Source organism: Lasiodiplodia theobromae (assembly GCF_012971845.1).
Source record: "Lasiodiplodia theobromae strain AM2As chromosome Unknown scaffold_66, whole genome shotgun sequence".
NCBI lineage: Eukaryota > Fungi > Ascomycota > Dothideomycetes > Botryosphaeriales > Botryosphaeriaceae > Lasiodiplodia > Lasiodiplodia theobromae.
Window position 1 is genome coordinate 52 of NW_023336548.1, and position 20,741 is coordinate 20,792.

A 20,741-nucleotide genomic window follows, 5' to 3' on the forward strand; every position below is an offset into this window, starting at 1 on the left:
TTCAACTACCCATGACATAAGCAAAAAACAAATTCACGCTAGCCATCGGCTGCGAGAAGGGACTGTAGGCATCCAGCTAGACCAGAATGCCTTTAATGAGAACTCCCTTTGCTAAACGCATTTAACTAAAAGCCGCTCACCTCATATTTGACGATAGCGGGGAAATTAAACACTCCCATCCTGCGAAACGCTCCGCATCCGGACCGGGTGAGACAATATTATGATGGCATTTTGAATTTTTGATTCTTTCGTACAGGGTATCGAGCAGGATGATCGAAGAATAATTACACCAACTCATGGGGACTTGAAGCTCTTGTCCGGACGAATATGTTCCTTTTTTAATAAAACATTTACGTCCCGATAGAAGCTTTAAGTCCGTACCATTTGTCCGCTTTATTCCACTGCCTCCACAAACAGAGATTTCCGATTGCAGCCTTACTCGACAGTATCCAAACTTCCCTTGCCGATAGTCGACGCAGTAGCTTCCGGACCCTTCTGTTGACGCAGCTTCTCCTCGAACTTCGCAAACTCCTTCAGTGCAACTTCCTCCTCCTCGTCCAGGACTTGCTCGACACCTGTGACTTCTGCACAACAAATTAGCAATGCTTTTCTGTATAGAGCGGAGCAGATAACTCGTGCCGGTTATGTAATGCATAAGCATGCTTTCAATGCCGTTCTTAAGTGTTACTGTTGATGAGTCACACGTCCGGCATGCACCCCTTAGCTTCAGCATGACAATCCCGTCCTGGAAACCCCTGAATTCGATGTCGCCACCATCCTCTTGAATTGCCGGCCTGATCCTCGTCTCCAGCAGCTCTTTAATCATACCGACTACTTCATCGTCATCCTCGTTGTACGCGAGGCTATCCTCTTCGCTCTCCTGGCCCTCGCCAGCTGCACTGCCCTGCGCAACGTTCACCATAGGTTGACCAGAAGCGACGTACTCGCTGATCAAACTGAACACCTCAGGCTTGATGTGCGCCCATGGCACGGAGCTGTCTTTGGAAACGGTGATGTAGTTGGAGCCAAAGAAGACGGAGGTGATGCCGTCGACGTTGAACAGCTTAGCGGCTAGTGGCGATGGGTGCGGCGGCGCGAGGGTAGAGCGCGGGTTCATGTACTCGAGGAAGGCCGAGGGAAAGCCCTCAGGTAGGACATTGGTGTTGGGGTTGAACTTGAGGGCCTGACAGTTGGGTTCGTTAGCCGCGCTGTCGCGTGCGCTTTTCGCACAAGTCTTCCAACAAAAGATTGCAGCCAAATGCGTCGCTTTATGAGGCATGGTTGATAGGGGAAATTAACCATGCACTTACGTCGGGGTTGGGGGTGTTTTCGGTCTGGATGAACATTGTCCGCCGGCTCTCAACGGCTCCGAATCGTGTCGCATTGCGAGCGGACATCGAGGAAGAGTTCGGTCTGTGGCGGACAGACATGAATGAAGTAGATGAGGTTGTCTGGTGAAGGCATCTCGGAGCAGGTTTCGTTGTGGCAAGCCTCTGCGCTGTCCGCGAGCTGGTCGACGGTCTGGCTCTGACAAGGGCGCGGATGGCCGTTCTGGGTACGGCGGAGGTCGGCATGATTAAGATAATTGACGCGGGACTGATTTGAATTCTTCCAGATTTAGGAAAGGTGCGTCGAAAGGCAATAGTGTTGAAGTGAAGGCGTTGTCAGGGTGTTTGCCGAAATGTTGAAGATGACGTCCGAGCTAGTCGATCGCCGCGGCGATTTCTCAGCAATTTCGCACGTGATTACTTCCTCTCCTCCGAAATTCGGACCGTTCTGATTGGCTGAGCGATGCACCACTCAGCTCGCTTTCTACGTAGTAAACCTTGCTTCAGAGTTAGGATGTGTTTCTGGGGCTTTGCTGTTGATTGTTGGTAAGCACTTGCGTCGACAAAAAACTGTCCATCCAAATTAGAAAAGAGGTGTGCTGTTAAGCAATCTACACACTCGATTTGATGCGACTCCTTGGTATTGAAAGATGAAAAGAAATAGAAAAGGTAGAATGTTTTGTTCTCCAATAATTATTTCCTACAAAAATAAGTCAGAGCAAAGGCACAGGCGTGATTCCCGGAGTTTTGAAAATCTCTCCAGCTTCATGAAATGCCACAAAAAGCAGCTTTTCGACCAAGAGACTGTTGCTAAAGTCCATGCCTCGATTCGCACCACTTCATCGTACAAAACGTATGCTGCGGCTTGATGAGAGACATAAGAATCTTCGTATTTGACCTTGGAGGACACCCACGGGCTACCCAGTTTTCAAACTGCTTTCAATACATCACGCCATCAACAGGAAGGAATGCACATTCTCTTACTGGCCGCGGTATCCCCATTTCAGTATCCCGGAGCTATCCAGCATTTTTCGGAAGGCACCGGGTAAGGCCATCAGAATACGAGTAAGGGATATCTGCGTGCATATTCAGCACCTTGCGCGTGGCATCCTAAGCTACGGTGCCCGTCATAGTCCTAGAGAAGATGTTTCCAGAAGCATTCTAGACCATCGGTAGCTTTCCTGAGAGCAGCAATCAAACCAGGTACCCTCTCGGGATTACGCGCGCCCCTGGCTGCAGCCGCCCACCTGTCAAAAGAAGCAATCCGAGCGACAAGGGGCAAGCGTATTGATTCAGACATGGGATTGGAAAAAATGAGTAGAAGACGGAGGTCATTGATCGAATGTTTCAGCCTCGCCACCAAAGGATGAAAGGCTACCAGCCACTCTCAGACCTCCACCAGGGAATTCTGCCTTACCTAGTATTGTGAGATAGATCATCGTCTACTTCTCGAAGAGCGGGTAAGATCCATACATTTTCTAGTCGTTTTCGTGCCACCCCTGCTTCCGCGCTCAACGTTTTGCGGGGGATAATCCAGCCAGTTGATTGGTGTGCCAGTGGAGCTTAAATCTCACGTGCAGCTCAGGAGAACATATGGCCGCTCTTAGCGGGCCAAACGGCAGTAATTCCCGTGTGGGGAACGCATGACGGAAAGAGTACGAGCACTTCGCTGGTCGGAGAGGCCGTGGATCTGGCATTGCATCTCGGCCATAGTGCGCGCCCCATTGCTGACCATTCCGATGGATGCGAAACCGAGAGCTAGTCGCACAGAGCATTATTGGTGATGTGCTGGATGAATTGCTCTCCCAACGACGACCAGCATCTTCACCTTTTGTCTTTAATCCTGAGGTACGTGAAGTCGAACCGTTGTGCAGAACAATGGCGTACATTAGGGGCGTTTTTGGCGTCTAGAGTGGCACTAAAGTGTCGGAATGGGCGGGCGATCGATCTGTAGAACGCATGTATGTTGACTCAGGCGGCGTTGGTCTGCGGTCAAGACAAGAGGTGTTGGGGGCGCCAGGCCCAAGCGATTTGTCTTGGTACACTGGGGTTACAAATCTTGTCTCTGGCTCGGGCGTCGTCATGAACAAAAAGACAAGGCGATCTCGGAGGCGCGGTTACGAGCGCACGGCTAAGAGGATAATTATGATGCTGAACATGGCCAGAGGAGGAATTTGGTGCAGCGGTACAAGTCAGCTGCCAGGCCACAGGCTGCGGGCAGCGGTCTAGTGCGGCTAAGCCGTGCGACGAGGCAGTAACTGCGGTGCCCCCCGACGCAGGTTCTATGTGTCCAGGCAGCAAAGGCAGACCCTAAGAGAATCCAGGCGACCGGTGCTCGGAGACGTGCAGGTGGTGGCGATGGTTCCCAATTGGTCTGGCGGAACCCCGGCCGCCAGCGTGATGGTGCATTCAGGCCTGCAAATCTCACGCAACCTGCTAGGCGGCAGGGCGGAAGCGGAGAAGGCAACTGGCGCGGAGAAGACGCGGAGGAAGGCCTAACGCGGCGTGCGGCGTAGCGGTGGCCAACTGCAAGGCTGACATGACGGCGAATTGTGGCAGAAGGGTAGGAGATGCGAAAAGGTTGTCTCCACGATGTGCCTCCCCACTGCAGTCGTCCCCATCGCGGGGAGCCCTAGGCCCGGGTTTTGCGCTCGGCTTACAGCTGCACTACCGAGCCCAACTTACCGCCTACCGGGACTTCAAGCCATCTCCAGCGACCGACCTCAGAGCTCAAGGCGAGGCATTTCACCCCTGCTCACGTCTCGGCGGCTGTCATAGCCAGCCCTGCCCATGACGAAAGAGGCGCCTCGGCTGACTGCCAAGGGCAAGCCACGCCGCAAGCCATAACGGCCGATCGCTTGTCGCTGCAACCTCCACGCTCTGGAATGCCGCGTGTTTCGCGCGACTGTGCAACCCGCTGCCACGAGGCTACCTACATCGGTGCTGGCCGGCATGGGAGCGCGAAGACATTCGCTGCCTGCTCACCGGCGTCGCGCCGCGCAGCCGGAGGCGCGGAAATCTGTATCGCAGCCGGCATTGGCTTCTCCATGTCTCACCCCCGCTGACTCAAGTGTGGAGAAGCGGACTTGGCCGCTTGCTGGGGAGGAGTGGGAGCAACCGTGCGCACCAGGCAAACCAAACACCGCAGAGACCTGCCAATCACCTCGAATTGACCCAGGATTATCATGAGCCCCCACTGCTACCGTGCAGTCTGCCTTGGCGTCGCCCGCTGCTGGAAGGATTCGTGCTGTGTGCCGCCTGGGCGCGGCGGGAGTCAGCAGACGAGCAGGGCATCGAGACGCTGGGCATCGCGCCCCGGCTGATGTCATTGCTGGCCGCGCCGACGGGCAGCCGTCTCCTTAGCCGTCGACTGGCAGTTGGAGGACGCGGCAGATGGAGTGTGGGTGGGCATGGCTTGGGCGATCGTCTGTCGTTCGCGGATAATTGGTGCTAGGTTCGTCGCGGGGAAGCAGCGCGAACCCCGGCTCTTGTTGACAGCTCCAGCCTGAGCCCGTCAGCGGCGCCTGCCGCAGTAAGCCGTCTTCTCCGCCATGCATTGCTTGAGGTTCTTATTGCAACGCTTCCCCGCGGCGCGGCGTCTTGTCCCCGTCTTTTGCTCATCCTCCCGGCACCGCGTTCCGAGTCTCCCTTCTATGTCCATTCTCGCCTGATCCACACATCTCCTGGCTAGTTGTGGACAACGCTGCCTGTGACAACATAACGGTAAGCTGCTTCCTCACCTTCTGCGCGCTGCCGATGTCGCTATAACTGATGGTAGCAGTTGTCGGCAGATACTGAATATATTTCCACAGGACGATCAAGCCTTTCTAACATACCCACTGGGTGTCTTGCCCGCCAAGCTTGCCCAGAATGGCTTCTGGAGACAAGCGCTCTTCCGAAGGCGGGGCTGCCTTTAAGGAAGACGCCGAGCGCAGCCATAGCAGGGGCACTCGCAATGCCTCCGTGGTCAGTAGTACTCACATGTCGGCCGCGGACCGTGCTCGCCGCAATGCCAATGCCAAACTCGCCAACCCTCTGTCTGGATACAGCCGTCCCCAGCTGGAGAAGATGGGACGAGACTATGCACTACAACATGCGCTAGCCGAACCCGAGGATATCCGCGCTTTCGAAATCGGCGCCATCCTCGCTCAGGACCCATTGGCCTACGATCGCCTGGGCACCGATACCCTGTCAGAGGAGGAAGTTTCAACGCTGTACCATGAATTCACCAACAAATGGTCCCAGCCCAAGACTCTGTATATTGTCATTGTCTGCTGTTCCGTTTGCGCTGCAGTCCAGGGAATGGGTGCGTAATTCAAGCTGTCGAGCGGCTGGTTGACTGACCTTTTGTAGACGAGACTGTCGTCAATGGTGCACAACTCTTCTACACCCCGCAATTCGGCATTGCCAACGAAGGCGAGGCGCGCTCAACTTGGTTGACTGGTCTCTGCAACTCGGCCCCGTATCTTTGCTGCGCTTTCATCGGCTGCTGGTTGACTGTTCCGTACAACAACTGGTTCGGTCGTCGTGGCACCATCTTCATCACTTGCCTGTTCTCTGCGATTGCCTGTTTCTGGCAGGGCTTTGTCAACACCTGGTGGCACATGTTCGTAGCGCGTTTCATGCTCGGCTTCGGTATTGGCCCTAAATCCGCAACGGTCCCAATCTACGCGGCAGAATGCACCCCTCCGGCAATCCGTGGTGCGCTGGTCATGCAATGGCAAATGGTTTGTGGACACCAAAAGTTCTGGGGATATTCTGGTGCTAACAACCGTGCAGTGGACCGCGTTCGGTATCATGCTTGGTTACGTTGCTGATCTTGCGCTGTACAAAGTCCCGGATACTGCTGCCGCCACCGGATTGAACTGGCGTTTGATGATGGCGTCCGCCATGCTGCCAGCTGTCGTCGTCTGCTGCTTCGTCTTCTTATGTCCTGAGTCGCCTCGTTGGTATCTCAGCAAGGGCCGCCACGCTGCTGCCTACCACGCCATGTGTCAACTGCGCTACAACAAGGTCCAGGCGGCTCGCGATCTGTTCTATATGGCTGAGCTTCTGAAGGCTGAAGAGGGCATGAAGATTGGCCAGAGCAAGATCATGGAAATCATCACCGTGCCCCGCAACAGACGTGCGATGATTGCTTCGGAGATTGTCATGTTCATGCAGCAGGTGGGATTCCTCTCGCCCAAAGTACCAAAGGACAAGCTAACGTTCAAAAGTTTTGTGGAGTCAACGTCATCGCTTATTACTCGTCCTCGATTTTCCGCGACAGCGGTTTCTCCTCGATATCTGCCCTTGCTGCGTCCCTCGGATTCGGCATTATCAACTTTTTATTCGCTATTCCCGCCATCTATACCATCGATACTTTTGGGCGCCGTAACCTTCTGCTCACGACGTTCCCGCTCATGGCGATCTTCCTGCTCTTCACGGGCATGTGCTTCTTCATCTCCAACGAAGGCTCGGCTCTTAGGGTTCGTGTCGGCCTGATTGCTCTGGGCATCTATCTGTTCGGTATCGTCTACTCTCCCGGTGAGGGTCCGGTACCATTCACATACTCTGCTGAAGCATACCCGCTATATGTGCGTGCGTACGGAATGTCGCTTGCGACGGCTACCACGTGGTTTTTCAACTTCGTGCTCTCGATCACGTGGCCTTCGCTTCAAGCTGCATTCACACCTCAGGGTGCGTTTGGCTGGTACGCTGCATGGAACGTCGTCGGCTTCTTCCTCGTCCTCTTCTTCTTGCCCGAGACCAAGGGAAAAACCCTCGAAGAACTTGACCAAGTCTTCAGTGTACCCACCAGCAAGCATGCTGCCTACGGCCTTCGTCAGATTCCGTACTTTATCAACCGCTACATCTTCAGACGTAAGGTTGAGCCTGAGATTCTGTACCAGGTAGAGGATGTTCACGCTGGTGGCGACCCCGAGGACCTCGCTGGTGACACGGATTCGGGATCCAAGGTTAGAGAGACCCGTAACGGCACATAGACACTGTGCCAAGGTCTGAATTGCGGGCCTGGAGAAGATTTGGAAGCGCCTAATGGGAGGTGGACGTAGAACGATCTCTCCAATGTGGTCTTCTTGTTGATGCTGTGGTCGATATTCTCTCTTTCAACGATTTGATACCCCCTGCTCGGCATGGCGACGACCTGATCGGGTTGCGATGTGGAGAGGGCCTTTTTTTTTTTCTCCCCTTGGTTTGAGCCGTGGTTGGGCATGTGAATACCTTATTTTCAATGAGTCTTTGAGTCAAGCCTCTGCAACCGTCTTTGTGCAAAAGCTTCCCATGTTCCTCCCCGGCTAGTGCTGGTATTTGAATGATTGCCCCCGGGATTACCGCCCGTGGGAGGTTCGAACACCGAAACCCAAAGTTTCTACTGGCTGACAATTGCACCGGGTCCCTGGTATTGGTTGCTTCTGCGAGGTTCTGCCATTGCAACCGCAAGGCTGTTGGGGAGCCCTAAAAATTAGCCTTTATTAAACTACTGTTTCAATTACGTTGCCTGACCATGTGAAAGATAAATTTAGACTAATGTGACGAGGTGAGGGCGCGGAGAGCGGTCTCGATCGAGGGATTTGCGTTCGACGAGCCAATCGCGGAGGTGGACGTGGTGATGAAAACGGAGGTGCGGGCTGAAACGCAGCGGAAGAGCTCAGCTATACTTGCGCACGCTGACGAGGGCCGTTTGCGCGGGCGATCCGCTAGAGGATCGGAGCCTGGATTGCCCCACGATGGCGCCAGGCTGACGGTCTCACCGCCCGCGCTAGCGTTGTTTACGCCCAATGCCGGCGCTGCTCCAGAACCCATTCAACATCCTCCTCCCTCCAGCACCCTAGGCTCCACAACTGCTGTAGCCCTTCCGTCACCTGCACCGCGTCCACGGCACGGAAACAGCTCCCGCTTATTGCGTCGTGCCCTGCGCCCCCATCGCTGGTAGAGCAGCCGCCCCTCCATTCTCGCTGCCTTATGGGCCCGGCTATGGTAACCTTTGGAATGCTAACACAACCCCAGTCCACAGATCGTTCCTCGTCGACCTGCATATAGTCGCCCTTCTGCGCCCGCCGCGCGAGCAATATGACTTCTTTCATTACCACAATGTTCGTCCATACCCCTTCTGCGTCACAGCCATCGTTCCACTACAGCCCGTTCCCCTCATTTCCTTCCGATCCGAAACCCCTTCCTCCCGTTTTCACCCTCCCTCCATCCGCTCCCGAGCCGTGCATTCGTGCCGATCAGCAAGATTGCGTGTTTGGGGGGCCCGACAGCGGTGTGCCGGTGCGCCGCGATGCCGGCTGCTGGGACGACGCATATTGGCACCGGGCGCACCTGGGATATACCCCGCCCACACTGCCTGGCGGTGTTTACACCAGCCCGCTACAAAAGGCGTTTGGCGAGGCTCTCCACAGCAACCTTCATGCGCTGCTCGCACCCCAAGCTCCCGCTCCGCCCAACTTGTGCTCGATCTCACAGCCGGCGCCCGACATGCAATCTCGCATCCCTATGCGCGCACATGAAAATCCCTCGCCTCGCCGGGGGGTTCTCAAGAGCTCACGCACCCCGAAGCGGCCGCACACGCACGTTGTAAATCAGTTCGGGAATGGCGATGCTAATACTCTCTTCCTCGGTAGCAGTAACAACAGGGCTGGCCGTACTGGCAATGGCGGTACAGCCGCATTCCGCGCGAAGGAGGGTAAGCGCGGCACCAGCTCATGGCAGCTGAAGCAGTTCGCCGAGGCAACCCTGGGAAGTGGCAGTCTGCGCAAGGCGGTACAGCTGCCGGAGGGAGAGGATTTGGGCGAGTGGCTGGCGGTGAATGGTATGTTGCTCAATACCCGGGGAAGGGCTTGCGGCAATACTTGGTGTGGAGCGAGACTGATTGTTGCGCACCATGCAGTTGTCGATTTCTACAACCAGATCAACCTGATCTATGGCGCCATAACGGAGTTCTGCTCGCCGCAGAGCTGTCCTGAGATGAAGGCTACCGACGAGTACGCCCGAGCGACCCTTGATTCCACTGACTTCGCTGACGTTTTTGTTTTTAGGTTCGAGTACCTCTGGCAAGACTCTGAGAACTACAAGAAGCCGACCAAGATGCCCGCCCCAGAATACATTGAACACCTGATGGCCTGGGTCCAGTCCAACATCGATAACGAGTCCATGTTCCCCTCTCGCATTGGCGTCGCCTTCCCCAAGCAGTTCCCGGCCTTGATCCGTCAGCTTTTCAAGCGCCTCTACCGCGTCTACGCGCACATCTACTGCCACCACTACCCTGTCATCATCGCTCTCGGTCTCGAGCCGCATCTCAACACCAGCTTCAAGCACTACGTCCTGTTCGTCGACGAGCATCAGCTGAACCAGGGAAGCAGGGATTACTGGGGACCTTTGGGCGACCTCGTTGAGAGCATGCTCAAGAGCGATTGAGCAGGAGCGGCGTAACTTAACGTTTCGGCAAATTTCCCGACTTCAACTAGGCATATTGGCAGGGCCTTTTCTGGGCGTTTTCGGGCGTGTGAACATGGCAGGTTAAGGGCAATGGCGGATGCATACTACCGGACATGGTTTAGTACTTGGTTGGCTTTTGGTCTTTCTTGCAGCTTTTCCGTTCTTGTGTGCATACTTAATTTACATGGTGGGCTTTCGGCGATGGGTTTGGGTTAAATTCACAGGCGCTTGAGATGCCATCTGCTGGACTTGAAAATACTCCAGGCTGTAATGTGACCACTTGAGACCCACCTAAGACATGCGGGGAACCCTTGGGAATGGATGCAGAGCCATGTGTTCACACGTGTAGAGGTGCAGAAAAAAACGGAAGAAAACTCATTGGCTACGTCATCTGCCACGGCGCGACCTACTGCGTAGTGCGCGCCGAAGCTAAAGTTAGTTCACCGGCACTCCCGCAGGTGAAGCACCTCATCGCGATTTAAATCGCCATCAAATTTTAATCGGAGTCTAGCCCAGGAGCAGCGCTAGCTACACACAAAACACCACGCGATTCATGTTGATACCAGATGCAGCATGCCAGGCGCAGGCGGTCAGGAAAACACACAACACGGCGCGGAAGACCGGCCAACATGCACCCATTGGGGCCACCGGCCTTTATGACACGAATCCAAAACGCAGGAGAGAAGTCCACGGGGTGCTTTGGATCGTCTCGGCGCGCCCGCGGCGTGTACGGGTCGCGCGCGGACAACACAGCAGGGCGGGGAACGTTTGGTGGAGACTTGGAGGTCTGGAGAGCGAGTGCGCGCTCTGGGGCGCGAGCAGCGGGCACACTGCGGTGCTTGCGGGCGGAGGGGCGGGTGGGCAGTGATGCAGTGGCGGCTCTTGCGCCGAGCGCTCGGACTCCCTGCTGATCAACCGTTGTCGAGACTGTCAATCGCCCATGCTGCACATGCGAGCCCACCGCTCTCAACCATTTCGCGCGAGGCGTTTGTTGTTGGCGGGCGCGCGTCGCGCGAGAAAAAGGTGTGCGACGACAGGCTGCGCCGCCTTGTTCGCGTCTGCGGGACGCTTACCGCGCTTTGACACATGCTGGGCCGCCATTGCCCTCCCCGCGCTGGCTGGCAGCTGCTGCACGGGCGCATGCTGACAACCGGCGCTGCTCTGGTTTCTAGCTTGCTTGCGATAAGGAAGCCACCGTCATGCTAGTCCACTTCGCTACTACTGTTCCTGCATGCAACAAAAGCGTCGCCGCCGCCGCCAGCGCCGCTTGATCTTCTCTCACCCAACTCCTTCACGCTCCCAGCAGCAACCCCTCCTCCAGGCATCTTGCGCTCTGGCAGTATATTCTACTCTTGACTTCCTTCACTCTTGTCCATATCTCGCTTGCATTGCACATTTGATCAGCGCCCGCCTTCCTTGAGCTAGCTGCCTCTTGTTTCGCCTGCCAACGCTTCACCGCCCACCGCTTTCAATTGCCGCCAGTCTTTGTACTCGTAACCTCGAACACCTGCATTCTTCCCGCCCGCAACCATGGTCATCGTCGACGGACAGCAAGAGTACCTCTGCGAAGAGGAGAAGCGGTTGAAAGAGGACCGCAAACGCGAGCGCTACTGGAAGAAATGGGGCCCTTACGTTGCCGAGAGGCAATGGGCTACCGGTAAGCATCCATTGAGCCCCCCTTCGTACTCGAATTTCAGCTAATTTACCGCAGTTCGTGAGGACTACTCGTGAGTTTGTTCCCACGGAAGATTGACACCGCTCGCTGACCTCAGGCCCACAGCCACGATGGAGATGCATGGAGCCGTGAGTGTGAACCTAATTCACCTCAATTGACTTCTGCTGACGTTGTTTTCAAGATTTTTCCCATGACATGTCTCGCTCCCGCGCGTACCGGTGGGGTGAAGACGGTATCGCCGGTGTTTCCGACACCCACGGTCTTCAGAACATTACCTTTGCTTTCTGGAACGAAAAGGAGTATGTTACCAAGATGAAACAGAGTCTGAACTGTGCTGATTAGTGTAGTGATTTTCTCAAGGAGAGACTCTTCGGCCTTTCGAACCCTCAGGGAAACCACGGCGAGTCGATTAAAGAGGCGCACTTTCACCTGGACAACACACCCACTGTAGGCACCCGCATACAGGCCCGAGAAGCGACAGAAAGCTAATTGCTCGCAGCACTCTTACATGAAGTTCCTTTACAAGTATCCCCAGCGCCGATTCCCATACGACGACCTCATCAAGGAGAATGCGAGACGCACTAGACTCGATCGCGAATACAACATCGTAGACACTGGTATTTTCGATGATGACAGATACTGGGATATCTTCATTGAAACGGCGAAAGAAGCCGATGATGAGGAAGAGCTTCTCTTCCGAATCACGGCCTACAACCGTGGTCCCGAGGCGGCACCACTCCACATTGTGCCCCATGTCTTCTTCAGGAACACCTGGGCGTGGGGACGTGAGACGCCAGACAAGAAGCCGAGCATCCGGAAGGTTGGCGGTACGACTGCTGTGTCCAGCCACCACAAGCTAGGCGAGAGATATTTCCAATTGTCGCCTTCTCCAGGGTACGGTGCAGAGAGCGAAGACGTCCAGCCAAAGCTCCTTTTCACCGACAACGACACCAATTTCAAGAAGCTTTGGGGAACGGAGAACAAGACCGCCTACACCAAAGATGGTATCCATGAGCGCATCTGCGACGACAATGTGGCCGCTGTTAATCCCGAGAACGTTGGAACCAAGGCAGCTGCCTGGTTTGCTTTTGACGAAGGTGACGGAGTCCCACCTGGAGAGTGCGCTGTCGTCCGCTTCAGACTTTCCCGGAGAAATGACGGTTACCTTGATGAGGAGCTTTTTGATGACATCATCGAGCAACGCAGAATTGAAGCCGATGAGTTCTACTACCGCATCAACCCCTTGCCAATGGCGGAGGATCTTCGCAATATCCAGCGCCAGGCTTTCTCGGGCATGATGTGGTGCAAGCAGTACTACCACTTCATCTGGGACGAGTGGGCGAACGGTGACCCCGGAATGCCCCCTCCTCCGGCGAGTAGGAAGGAGATCCGCAACAAGCACTGGAAACACATGTACCTGGACGACATCCTGTCGATGCCCGATTCATGGGAATATCCCTTCTTCGCTGCATGGGATAGCGCTTTCCACTGCATTCCGCTGGCCATGATTGATCCCGACTTCGCAAAGAAACAGATGGATCTGTTCACACGCGAGTGGTACATGCATCCGAACGGTCAGCTGCCTGCCTACGAATGGAATTTCGGTGACGTCAACCCTCCAGTCCACGCTTGGGCTACGTTCAGGACGTTCAAGATTGAGCGGAAGATGTACGGGCGCGAGGATCTTGACTTCCTCGAGCGTGTGTTCCAAAAGCTGCTTCTCAACTTCACCTGGTGGGTGAACCGCAAAGACTTTGATGGCAAGAACATCTTCGAGGGCGGCTTCCTGGGCCTGGACAACATTGGACTTTTCAACCGCTCCGATCCTTTGCCCACAGGGGGTGTCTTGGAGCAAGCTGACAGTACTGGATGGATGGCTTTCTACTGTCTGTGCATGCTCAACATCTCCTTGGAGCTGGCCAAGCATCGCCGCATTTACGAGGATATTGCATCGAAGTTTTTCGAGCATTTTATTCTCATCAGCGATGCTATGCAGTACCGTTCCGATGGCGAGGAGAAGTCCCTTTGGAACGACGAGGATGGCTTCTACTATGATGCCATTTCCTGGGGTGGCCCCTGGAGCAAACAGATGCCCGTCCGCTCCCTGGTCGGTCTGATTCCGCTCTACGCGACCTTGACTTTGGAACCTGAGGTCATTGACAAGCTTCCTTCATTCAAGAAGCGTCTCAATTGGTTCATCGATAACCGTTCCGACTTGGCTGATCGCAATTTAGCCAGCATGAGCCGCCGTGGAAAGGGTGACAGGATCCTTCTCTCGCTGGTTAGCGAAGATCGCTTGAGGAAGATCCTGAAGAGGATGCTTGACGAAGACGAGTTCTTCGCAGACCATGGAATTCGATCCTTGTCAAAGTACCATCAGGAGCACCCTGTCTCCATGGATGTGAACGGACAAACTTTCGCGGTCGCCTATCTTCCGGGCGATTCGGATAGCGGTTTGTTCGGAGGCAATAGCAATTGGCGCGGTCCTATTTGGATTGCTGTGAACTTCCTACTTGTGGAGTCTCTTCTGAGATTCTACATGTTCTACGGCAACACCTTCAAGATTGAGTGCCCGACCGGTTCTGGCGACGAAATGCATCTGGGCCATGTTGCCGAGGAAATCCAGCACAGGCTGCAACACCTCTTTGCGCGCGGGGATGACGGACGTCGCGCCATCAACGCTGGAAACGAGATGCTTGACTACGATCCCAATTGGAAGGATTACATGTGGTTCCATGAATTCTTCGATGGAGACACTGGCAGAGGTCTTGGCGCCAGCCACCAATGCGGTTGGACCGGATTGATTGCGAAGATGATCCACGACACTGGCATCCGCTGCCGTCTGCCCCAGACGCCGCGCACTCCGTCCACAACTGCTGCGCACTACTTCGACGATGTCTTTACCAAGTACAAGATCCGTAAGCCTAGCTTCCGCAGGTCTTCAACCAGCCGATCCATTGGCGGCCGCCCTGATTGGGTTGATGTTGAACCCCCGAAGAGCCCCAAGGCGGCGAACGGCCATGCCGTGGACGACGAAGAAAGTGAGCAGCCAGTCAAGCCTTTCAAGAGAGTCAACTCGGTTGGCTATTTTGACGAAGAGGCGCTTGAGAAGAAGAGGCAGATTGACGAGCAGGTGGCGGAGTACGTGTCCAACAAACTCTCACGGATGAGGAGTCACGACTCTGCAGGTGAAGGTGTAGGTGACGAGCTTGAGACTCAGCTGGATGGTGCCTGAGCGATGTAAAAGGGCAAAGCTTGCGGCCTCAGTTATGGGCGTTTGGTGACATTATTAGTAGACTGGCGGCTCAAATTGGGGTTCCTACAGCAGCAGTGGTTTCGCTGTATGCTTAAAATGGGGCGCGTTACCTAGACACCTAGAATCCCTACCTAATAGATACTGGAGTAAGTTGTATTATACAAAATGCACAACTGCTGCTGTGCCTTCCCTCGTCCGTGTTCATGTTGTGCGTGAAGTCCGAGCGCTTTGAGGCCACGACTTTGGCCCGGCGCGTCAACAGTGATGATCTCACCGAACGCGACCGCCGCGGACGATAGTGCATCTTTCCCCTCTACAAACCGGCCGTGTCCACGTTCAACCCCGCGCACACGCTTAAGTTATTTCGCGCGACCTTCCTCTGGCACCAGGACTTGTACTAGGACGAGCTTCACTCTTGCTCAGCTCACAAATTGAAGAGCATTCACCGCATCCCCGAGCTCCGAAATACAATACGCGCGACGCGTCTCCAAAGCGACCCCAAGAAACCTCCGAGCACGCCACCTCTCCTTCCACAGCACACAATACATAGATCGAATATTTGCGCATGCCGCTATTGCCGACCTACCGACCTACCGACCAGCCTGCCACCTCTCTACCTCCCTGCCTAACTTCGGCGCAAGATTCACGAAGTCCTTGGCAACACTGAGCAGATAACACAAAACGACGGGACACGCAGCTTAAGAGTTTCACCCTCTCTCGCTCCCGCAAATACTACGGACAGATACACAGGCTGTGCGGTGCGTGCAACGTATACCAAAAGAAACGAGCAAATGCCGCCGAAAACCAGTCGCGACCAAGGACGCGGTCGGCCGAGCAAATCGTCGAATGTTGTCGCTTCTTCCTCCCAGAATACTGCACAAACTGGAGCTGGGGCTGGCGCTAAGGGCCGGAATGGCAGGGCTGGCCGTCCTGCGGCAGCAGCTTCACGGAGAAAGAATGACGGTGTGCGTGCAGAGCAGGTCGCTTCTGCTGGGCGGAAGAGGAAAGCCGGAGATGTTGAGGAGGATGCTGAAAAGGAGGTAGAAGGGGATGAGGAAGATAGTGAAGGGGATGAGGATGATTGGGAGGAAGAAGAAGCGCTTGAGGGGGATAATGACGACGACGAGGAAGATGAGCTGCTGGAGATGCCGTCAGCGGCGTCGGTGGTTGCAGACAAAAGAAAGAAGGCCAGCAAGCGGAGCAGCGATGTCGCGGCGGATAGTGGGGCGAAGAGGAAGAAGAGGCGTAGCGACGCAGAGGCGGAATCGAGTACTACAGCAGGAACGGCGAGGAAACGGGTAAAAGAAGACAAGGGGAAGGAGGAAAGAGTGGTGGCGAAGACAACGACGACCACAACATCAAGCAAGGCCAAGTTTTCACATTTGAAGCCGCGCACCCGCCACATCTCACAGTCGGTCATCACGACCAAGTGGCGGCCTGCGCCATTGCCAGCGCAGGCTGCCGCGCGCGCATTGTTCATCACGGCTAAGCGACCGGTCGTCGAAGCGGCGGGAAGGAGGGCGTCGACCGCCTCATCTTCGAAGGCTGGTGTTATGGGCGATGGGTACGATAAGAGGAAGACGGAGGCGGAAACGACGCTAGCGAGCGTTCTGAGGAAGCTGGATAAGCAGATTCCGAGAATCCCCTTCCCGCCGATGAAGGCGGCGGGCGCGGCGTCGGCGGCGGAAGTGTTCGAGCTGGAGAAGGTGGTCGAGAGGAACAGGATGCTGGAGGCGCAGCTCACTCCGGCGATTCATGCGGTCAAGCTGCTGAAAGAAGCGGTGGTAAAAGAAGAAGAGGTGTTGGAGAAGGAGAGAGAGGGGCTAGAAGTGCTCGAGCAGAGAGCGAGGGAGGCGGAGAGGAGGGGGAGGGAGAGGGGAAAGAGGGGTTTACATCCGGCGTTGAAGAGGTTTAGGGCGGGGAATGAGCAGAGTGGCAGTGACAGTGGTGGTAAAGAGGACGGCGCGGATGAGATAAGGCTGGTTACTGCTGGGGAACGCAGGCCTTTGGTCGACGAAGAGGAGATGGTGTTGGACAGCGATGAGCAGCTGGCACCAGTGTGGGGGCAGCTGCGTGGTCATCTGGAGTCAATGCAAGCGAATTTGGAGCAGGTTGAAGGATTGGACGAGGCGATGAACGGTGCGAGGGTTGCTTTGGACGGAGTCTTGAGGGGAAGGTTGGGCGGAGAGCGATATGAAGGGCTGATGTCATCTTCTTAGACATGGCCATGGTGGAGGTAGTGAGTTTTGTTGCACTGCACGATTATGATACCCTTATTTGTTTACCGTTGAGGTGTGGAAACCACCATAGTGTATTATAGCAGCTATTCTAAACTGGATGCTTTCCTTTCGATCGATGTGCGGAAGAGCCTACGATCAACGATAGCAGTGTGTTCGAGGGGTTGGATACTGCAGCGACCCGTGCTCTACGATCAAGACCTTGCTTTTTCTACAAGGGGGCATGCAGGCTGCTGCACGCGATCTGGAATTATTGGTTCCGGAGGACGATCAGACTCGAGATGGCTCGTGGCCTAGTCGGATAACAACGATTCGCACTATCGTTTCGCGCACAGATGGGGTTGCAAGACAAGCTTTTTCTCCTAGAACCAACCCCCTTGCTTCAACCATCTTCACGGGTCCAGATTGATCGGCAGCGTATCGTCAAGATGCGCAGCGATCATGGTCCCGAAAGGGAACGAGGACCGCGTTTTCCCACCGCGTGGTCCTCGCGCCTCACGTCTTGACGATAACGGTCCTCGTAAAGCTTAGTCTCACATGGCGGGCAGATGCTGCGGGTCTCAGAGGAGGCAGCGTGAGATCCAATACTTACCGACGGGCCCAATGGCTCGGTGCCTGGAACGTGCTCCGCTTTTTATTTTTCCTCTCGCATTGGCACAGCATGCGCATGCGTCTAAGAAAAGTACATGCACGTACATAATATCGGTATTGCCAAGGCGCATCTGTGTATATTGAACACAACTACCGCATCGGGCAGTCGGGCGCAACGCACGTTTTCCTTCACCCACGACCGCGGCGGCGCCAGTAAGCTCGCGCCGAGTGCGGAGTAAGTACGTAGTGTCGTCTGGACGAGCGCTGCTCTGTAATCTCGCTGCTCCTTCCTGTCACCCGCTTCCTGAATTTCCCGCAACCCCTCAGTCGGGGAAGTTGGGGTAGAGTCAAGACAGCGCGCGTGCTCCGGAATTGGCCGGGCGGCGGAGAAGCGTGCGGGCAGGCACCCTGCGTCAGAGAGCTGGGCGCGAATACGAGTAGGTAGGCTGGTGTGCAGCGGTGGGCGAGGCAGCAACAGCTGGGACGCAGTACCAGCAGACACGGCGCAAGGTACGATGCAGGCGACGCTGGACAGGATGAAACGGCGAGCCCTAGCGGAGCGGGCCTGAGGCTGAAGGCGAGGGTTGCTGACCGCTGGGCCGTGGGTCAACGGATACTTTTTGGCTGTCACGGTTTGCTGGTCGCGGCCCCTCGGCTTTGCGCAGGGCTGGGCCGGGGATCGCCCTGCGACCGCGGGGCGGCGAAGACTGGGTCTTCCACAGTCGCGTGCGAACTTCGAGCTTTGGGGTAAGCAGCGCAGGCCAGCAGCATAACAACAACGCGCGCGCCGCCGTCCGCCCGCCGCCTGTCGCCCAGCAGGCCGCACCCACAGCCCTCAGATGTCGAGCGCACGCTCTCGATGCCTCCGCAACCTCTGACGCGCCTACCCGACGACGACGACGCGAATGCGCCTGCCCATGCGCCGTTCCGATCCGCAGTCCCCTCCGTCCCGAGCGACATAACCCCATTCGATGGTTGAGGCTACACAAGGAACCGCCGCAGAGGAATCGAATGGAGCTGCGCCCCCGGTTATGACGACGTCGAAGGATCCCCAGCAGAATGGCGACGACGCCAATGCCTCCAGACCCCCGAAGCCGGAACAGCAGCCCCAGCCGCAGGCGCCGCAGCAGAAGCAGCAGCAGAGCGCCGACAAGAAGGCTGCCGGCGATGCCAAGGATGGCGCCGGCCACAAGAGCGCGAGCCCGCCCAAGAAGCGGCGGAAGGTCAATCATGGTGCGCAGAAGACCAATCAGTCCGGCAAGAGCAAGAGGAGAGCAGACGCATGGCTAACTGGCAGCGATAGCTTGCATTTACTGCAGACGTTCGGTGAGCCGCCTCACTCCCGCCCACGCGACTGGCGTACAAGACCGGTACACGACATGCTGACCATTGCGCCTATCTCGCCGCCCACAGCACATGACATGCGATCTCGTAAGTCTGGCCCGCCTGTCTTGGGCCTGCGGGTGCACGCGCTGACAATGCGCCCTTGCTGCGGCCCTGCTATTAGGAGCGGCCATGTACCAGATGTATCAAGCGCAATATTGGCCATCTCTGCCACGATGAACCGCGTGAGCCGGCGAAGCGCCAGAAGACGGACCCGCCCAGCGGGCAGGCCCAGGACGAGGAGCAGGCGAAGAAGCTGGACCCCACGGACGCCCCTCTCGGCCCGCTCGACCAGCGTCACGGCTCGCAAGATGCAGCCCTCGGGGCCCTTGCGCCGCCTCCATTGCCGCACGCCCTCCCCAATGCTACCCCGGGCCCCATCGCCCAGCCCGCACCCGTCTCCGCGCCACACGCTTCAAACCTCGCCGGCAACTCTCAGTCATGTTCGTGATACCTCCTGCCCTGCTCTGTCCCCCCCTTCCAGTCCTGACGACAGCCTGCTAACACGAAGCTAATCGCGAAAAGTCGTGAACTACAATGACTGGAACTTTGGCGCTTCCAATACTTTCCAGGACATGCACGCCTTCCATCCCTCCTACATGTTCAACGCTTCCGAGGCATCCAACGAGTACAACTTGCTCAACGATCTGTTTAGCAACAGTCTCATGGACGACGGCGCTCTGTACAACGGCGACGAGATGAACAGCCTCTTCCCAGATCAGTCACTCACTAACACGATGAATTCATTCAACGGACAGAACTCACTGGTGTCTGGCAACCAGCAGAACAACCAGCTTCTGCCTCCGTCGCAAGCTGCGATTGGCAACGCCATCTCACGACCGACGAGCGGCTTCCCTCTCGACAAGGCGCGCGAGGCCTATTACATGACGGCTGCTGACCCTGCAGGAAACGACACGCCCGAGGAGCGCATGAACAAGCTTTTGAAAGCCAAGTTCGACGCGGGTATGCTCAAGCCCTTCAATTACATTAAGGGCTACGCGCGGCTGTACCAATACATGGAGCGCAACTTCCCACCCATCTCACGACAGAAGATTCTGCGGTGCATGGACAGGTTCAGGCCGAAGTTCAGAGAGCGCGTACAGACCTTGACCGATATCGAACTCGTCCGTGTTGAGATGTGGTTCGAGCGATGCTTGATGGAATACGACCGAGTTTTCGCCAGTATGGCTATACCTGCCTGCTGCTGGCGGAGAACCGGTGAGATTTTTCGCGGCAACAAGGAAATGGCCGAGCTGGTGAATGTGCCTATCGAGACCTTGCGCGATGTGCGTCGATCGTTGACCCCCCACGAGCGCCTCGCTAACAGCAGCACCAGGGTAAGATTTCGCTACACGAGATCGTTGAGGAAAAGTCGCTCGTCAGCTACTGGGAAAAATTCGGTGCCATCGCGTTCGACAGCTCGCAGAAGGCGATTCTGACCAGCTGCTCGCTGAAGAACCCGAACCCGGACTCGAAAGACCCGGAGATTCGGTGTTGCTTCTCCTTCACGATCCGAAGAGACGCACATAACATGTGGGTAGCACTTTGCCTGTGCTGGATAGTAAGAAACTGACACTGAATTGCTAGCCCGTCTCTGATTATTGGGAACTTCCTGCCCATAATTAATGACAGCCCGAGCTCGAGCTCGTAATCGCGTCCATATACCATGAAACCTTCCTCCGTACTTATCGATTCGAGATCACTCCTCTACTCCGAACGTACATATTCTCTTTTCTCCCTTCGTCCCCACTGCTACCTATCTTCTTTTGAGATAAGATCTTCAAGGGGTTCTCAGAACCTAGATGAAAAAAAAAATTCGGGATTAAAGGTTT

The 20,741-nt window shown here is 55.9% G+C and overlaps 6 protein-coding genes across 6 annotated transcripts; 5 read left to right on the forward strand and 1 right to left on the reverse strand.

Moving 5' to 3' along the window:
- Window positions 1-435: 435 nt before the first annotated feature.
- LTHEOB_12525 (Hira-interacting protein 5) lies at window positions 436-1,430 on the reverse strand (the record flags this gene model as incomplete). The annotated part of the gene is made up of 3 exons (XM_035509402.1): window positions 436-584; window positions 718-1,183; window positions 1,311-1,430. 3 exons carry the CDS (start codon window positions 1,428-1,430, stop codon window positions 436-438), a joined length of 735 nt encoding a protein of 244 aa, XP_035364489.1.
- A 3,768-nt stretch (window positions 1,431-5,198) lies between these two features.
- On the forward strand, window positions 5,199-7,312 carry LTHEOB_12526 (MFS sugar transporter; the record flags this gene model as incomplete). Its single annotated transcript, XM_035509403.1, has 4 exons — window positions 5,199-5,634; window positions 5,682-6,055; window positions 6,108-6,494; window positions 6,545-7,312. 4 exons carry the CDS (start codon window positions 5,199-5,201, stop codon window positions 7,310-7,312), a joined length of 1,965 nt encoding a protein of 654 aa, XP_035364490.1.
- Window positions 7,313-8,399: 1,087 nt separating this feature from the next.
- On the forward strand, window positions 8,400-9,746 carry LTHEOB_12527 (Protein kinase regulator; the record flags this gene model as incomplete). Its single annotated transcript, XM_035509404.1, has 3 exons — window positions 8,400-9,141; window positions 9,220-9,313; window positions 9,368-9,746. The coding sequence occupies 3 exons, from the start codon at window positions 8,400-8,402 to the stop codon at window positions 9,744-9,746; spliced, it is 1,215 nt and encodes a 404-aa protein (XP_035364491.1).
- A 1,551-nt stretch (window positions 9,747-11,297) lies between these two features.
- On the forward strand, window positions 11,298-14,677 carry LTHEOB_12528 (Glycoside hydrolase family 63; the record flags this gene model as incomplete). Its single annotated transcript, XM_035509405.1, has 6 exons — window positions 11,298-11,424; window positions 11,479-11,494; window positions 11,548-11,570; window positions 11,624-11,741; window positions 11,790-11,889; window positions 11,942-14,677. The coding sequence occupies 6 exons, from the start codon at window positions 11,298-11,300 to the stop codon at window positions 14,675-14,677; spliced, it is 3,120 nt and encodes a 1,039-aa protein (XP_035364492.1).
- Window positions 14,678-15,489: 812 nt separating this feature from the next.
- Window positions 15,490-16,917, forward strand: LTHEOB_12529 (Glycoside hydrolase family 93; the record flags this gene model as incomplete). Its single annotated transcript, XM_035509406.1, has 1 exon — window positions 15,490-16,917. The coding sequence occupies one exon, from the start codon at window positions 15,490-15,492 to the stop codon at window positions 16,915-16,917; it is 1,428 nt and encodes a 475-aa protein (XP_035364493.1).
- A 1,580-nt stretch (window positions 16,918-18,497) lies between these two features.
- Window positions 18,498-20,560, forward strand: LTHEOB_12530 (Zn cluster transcription factor; the record flags this gene model as incomplete). The annotated part of the gene is made up of 6 exons (XM_035509408.1): window positions 18,498-18,759; window positions 18,830-18,852; window positions 19,061-19,352; window positions 19,435-20,195; window positions 20,246-20,442; window positions 20,497-20,560. The coding sequence occupies 6 exons, from the start codon at window positions 18,498-18,500 to the stop codon at window positions 20,558-20,560; spliced, it is 1,599 nt and encodes a 532-aa protein (XP_035364494.1).
- Between the last annotated feature and the right edge of the window lie 181 nt (window positions 20,561-20,741).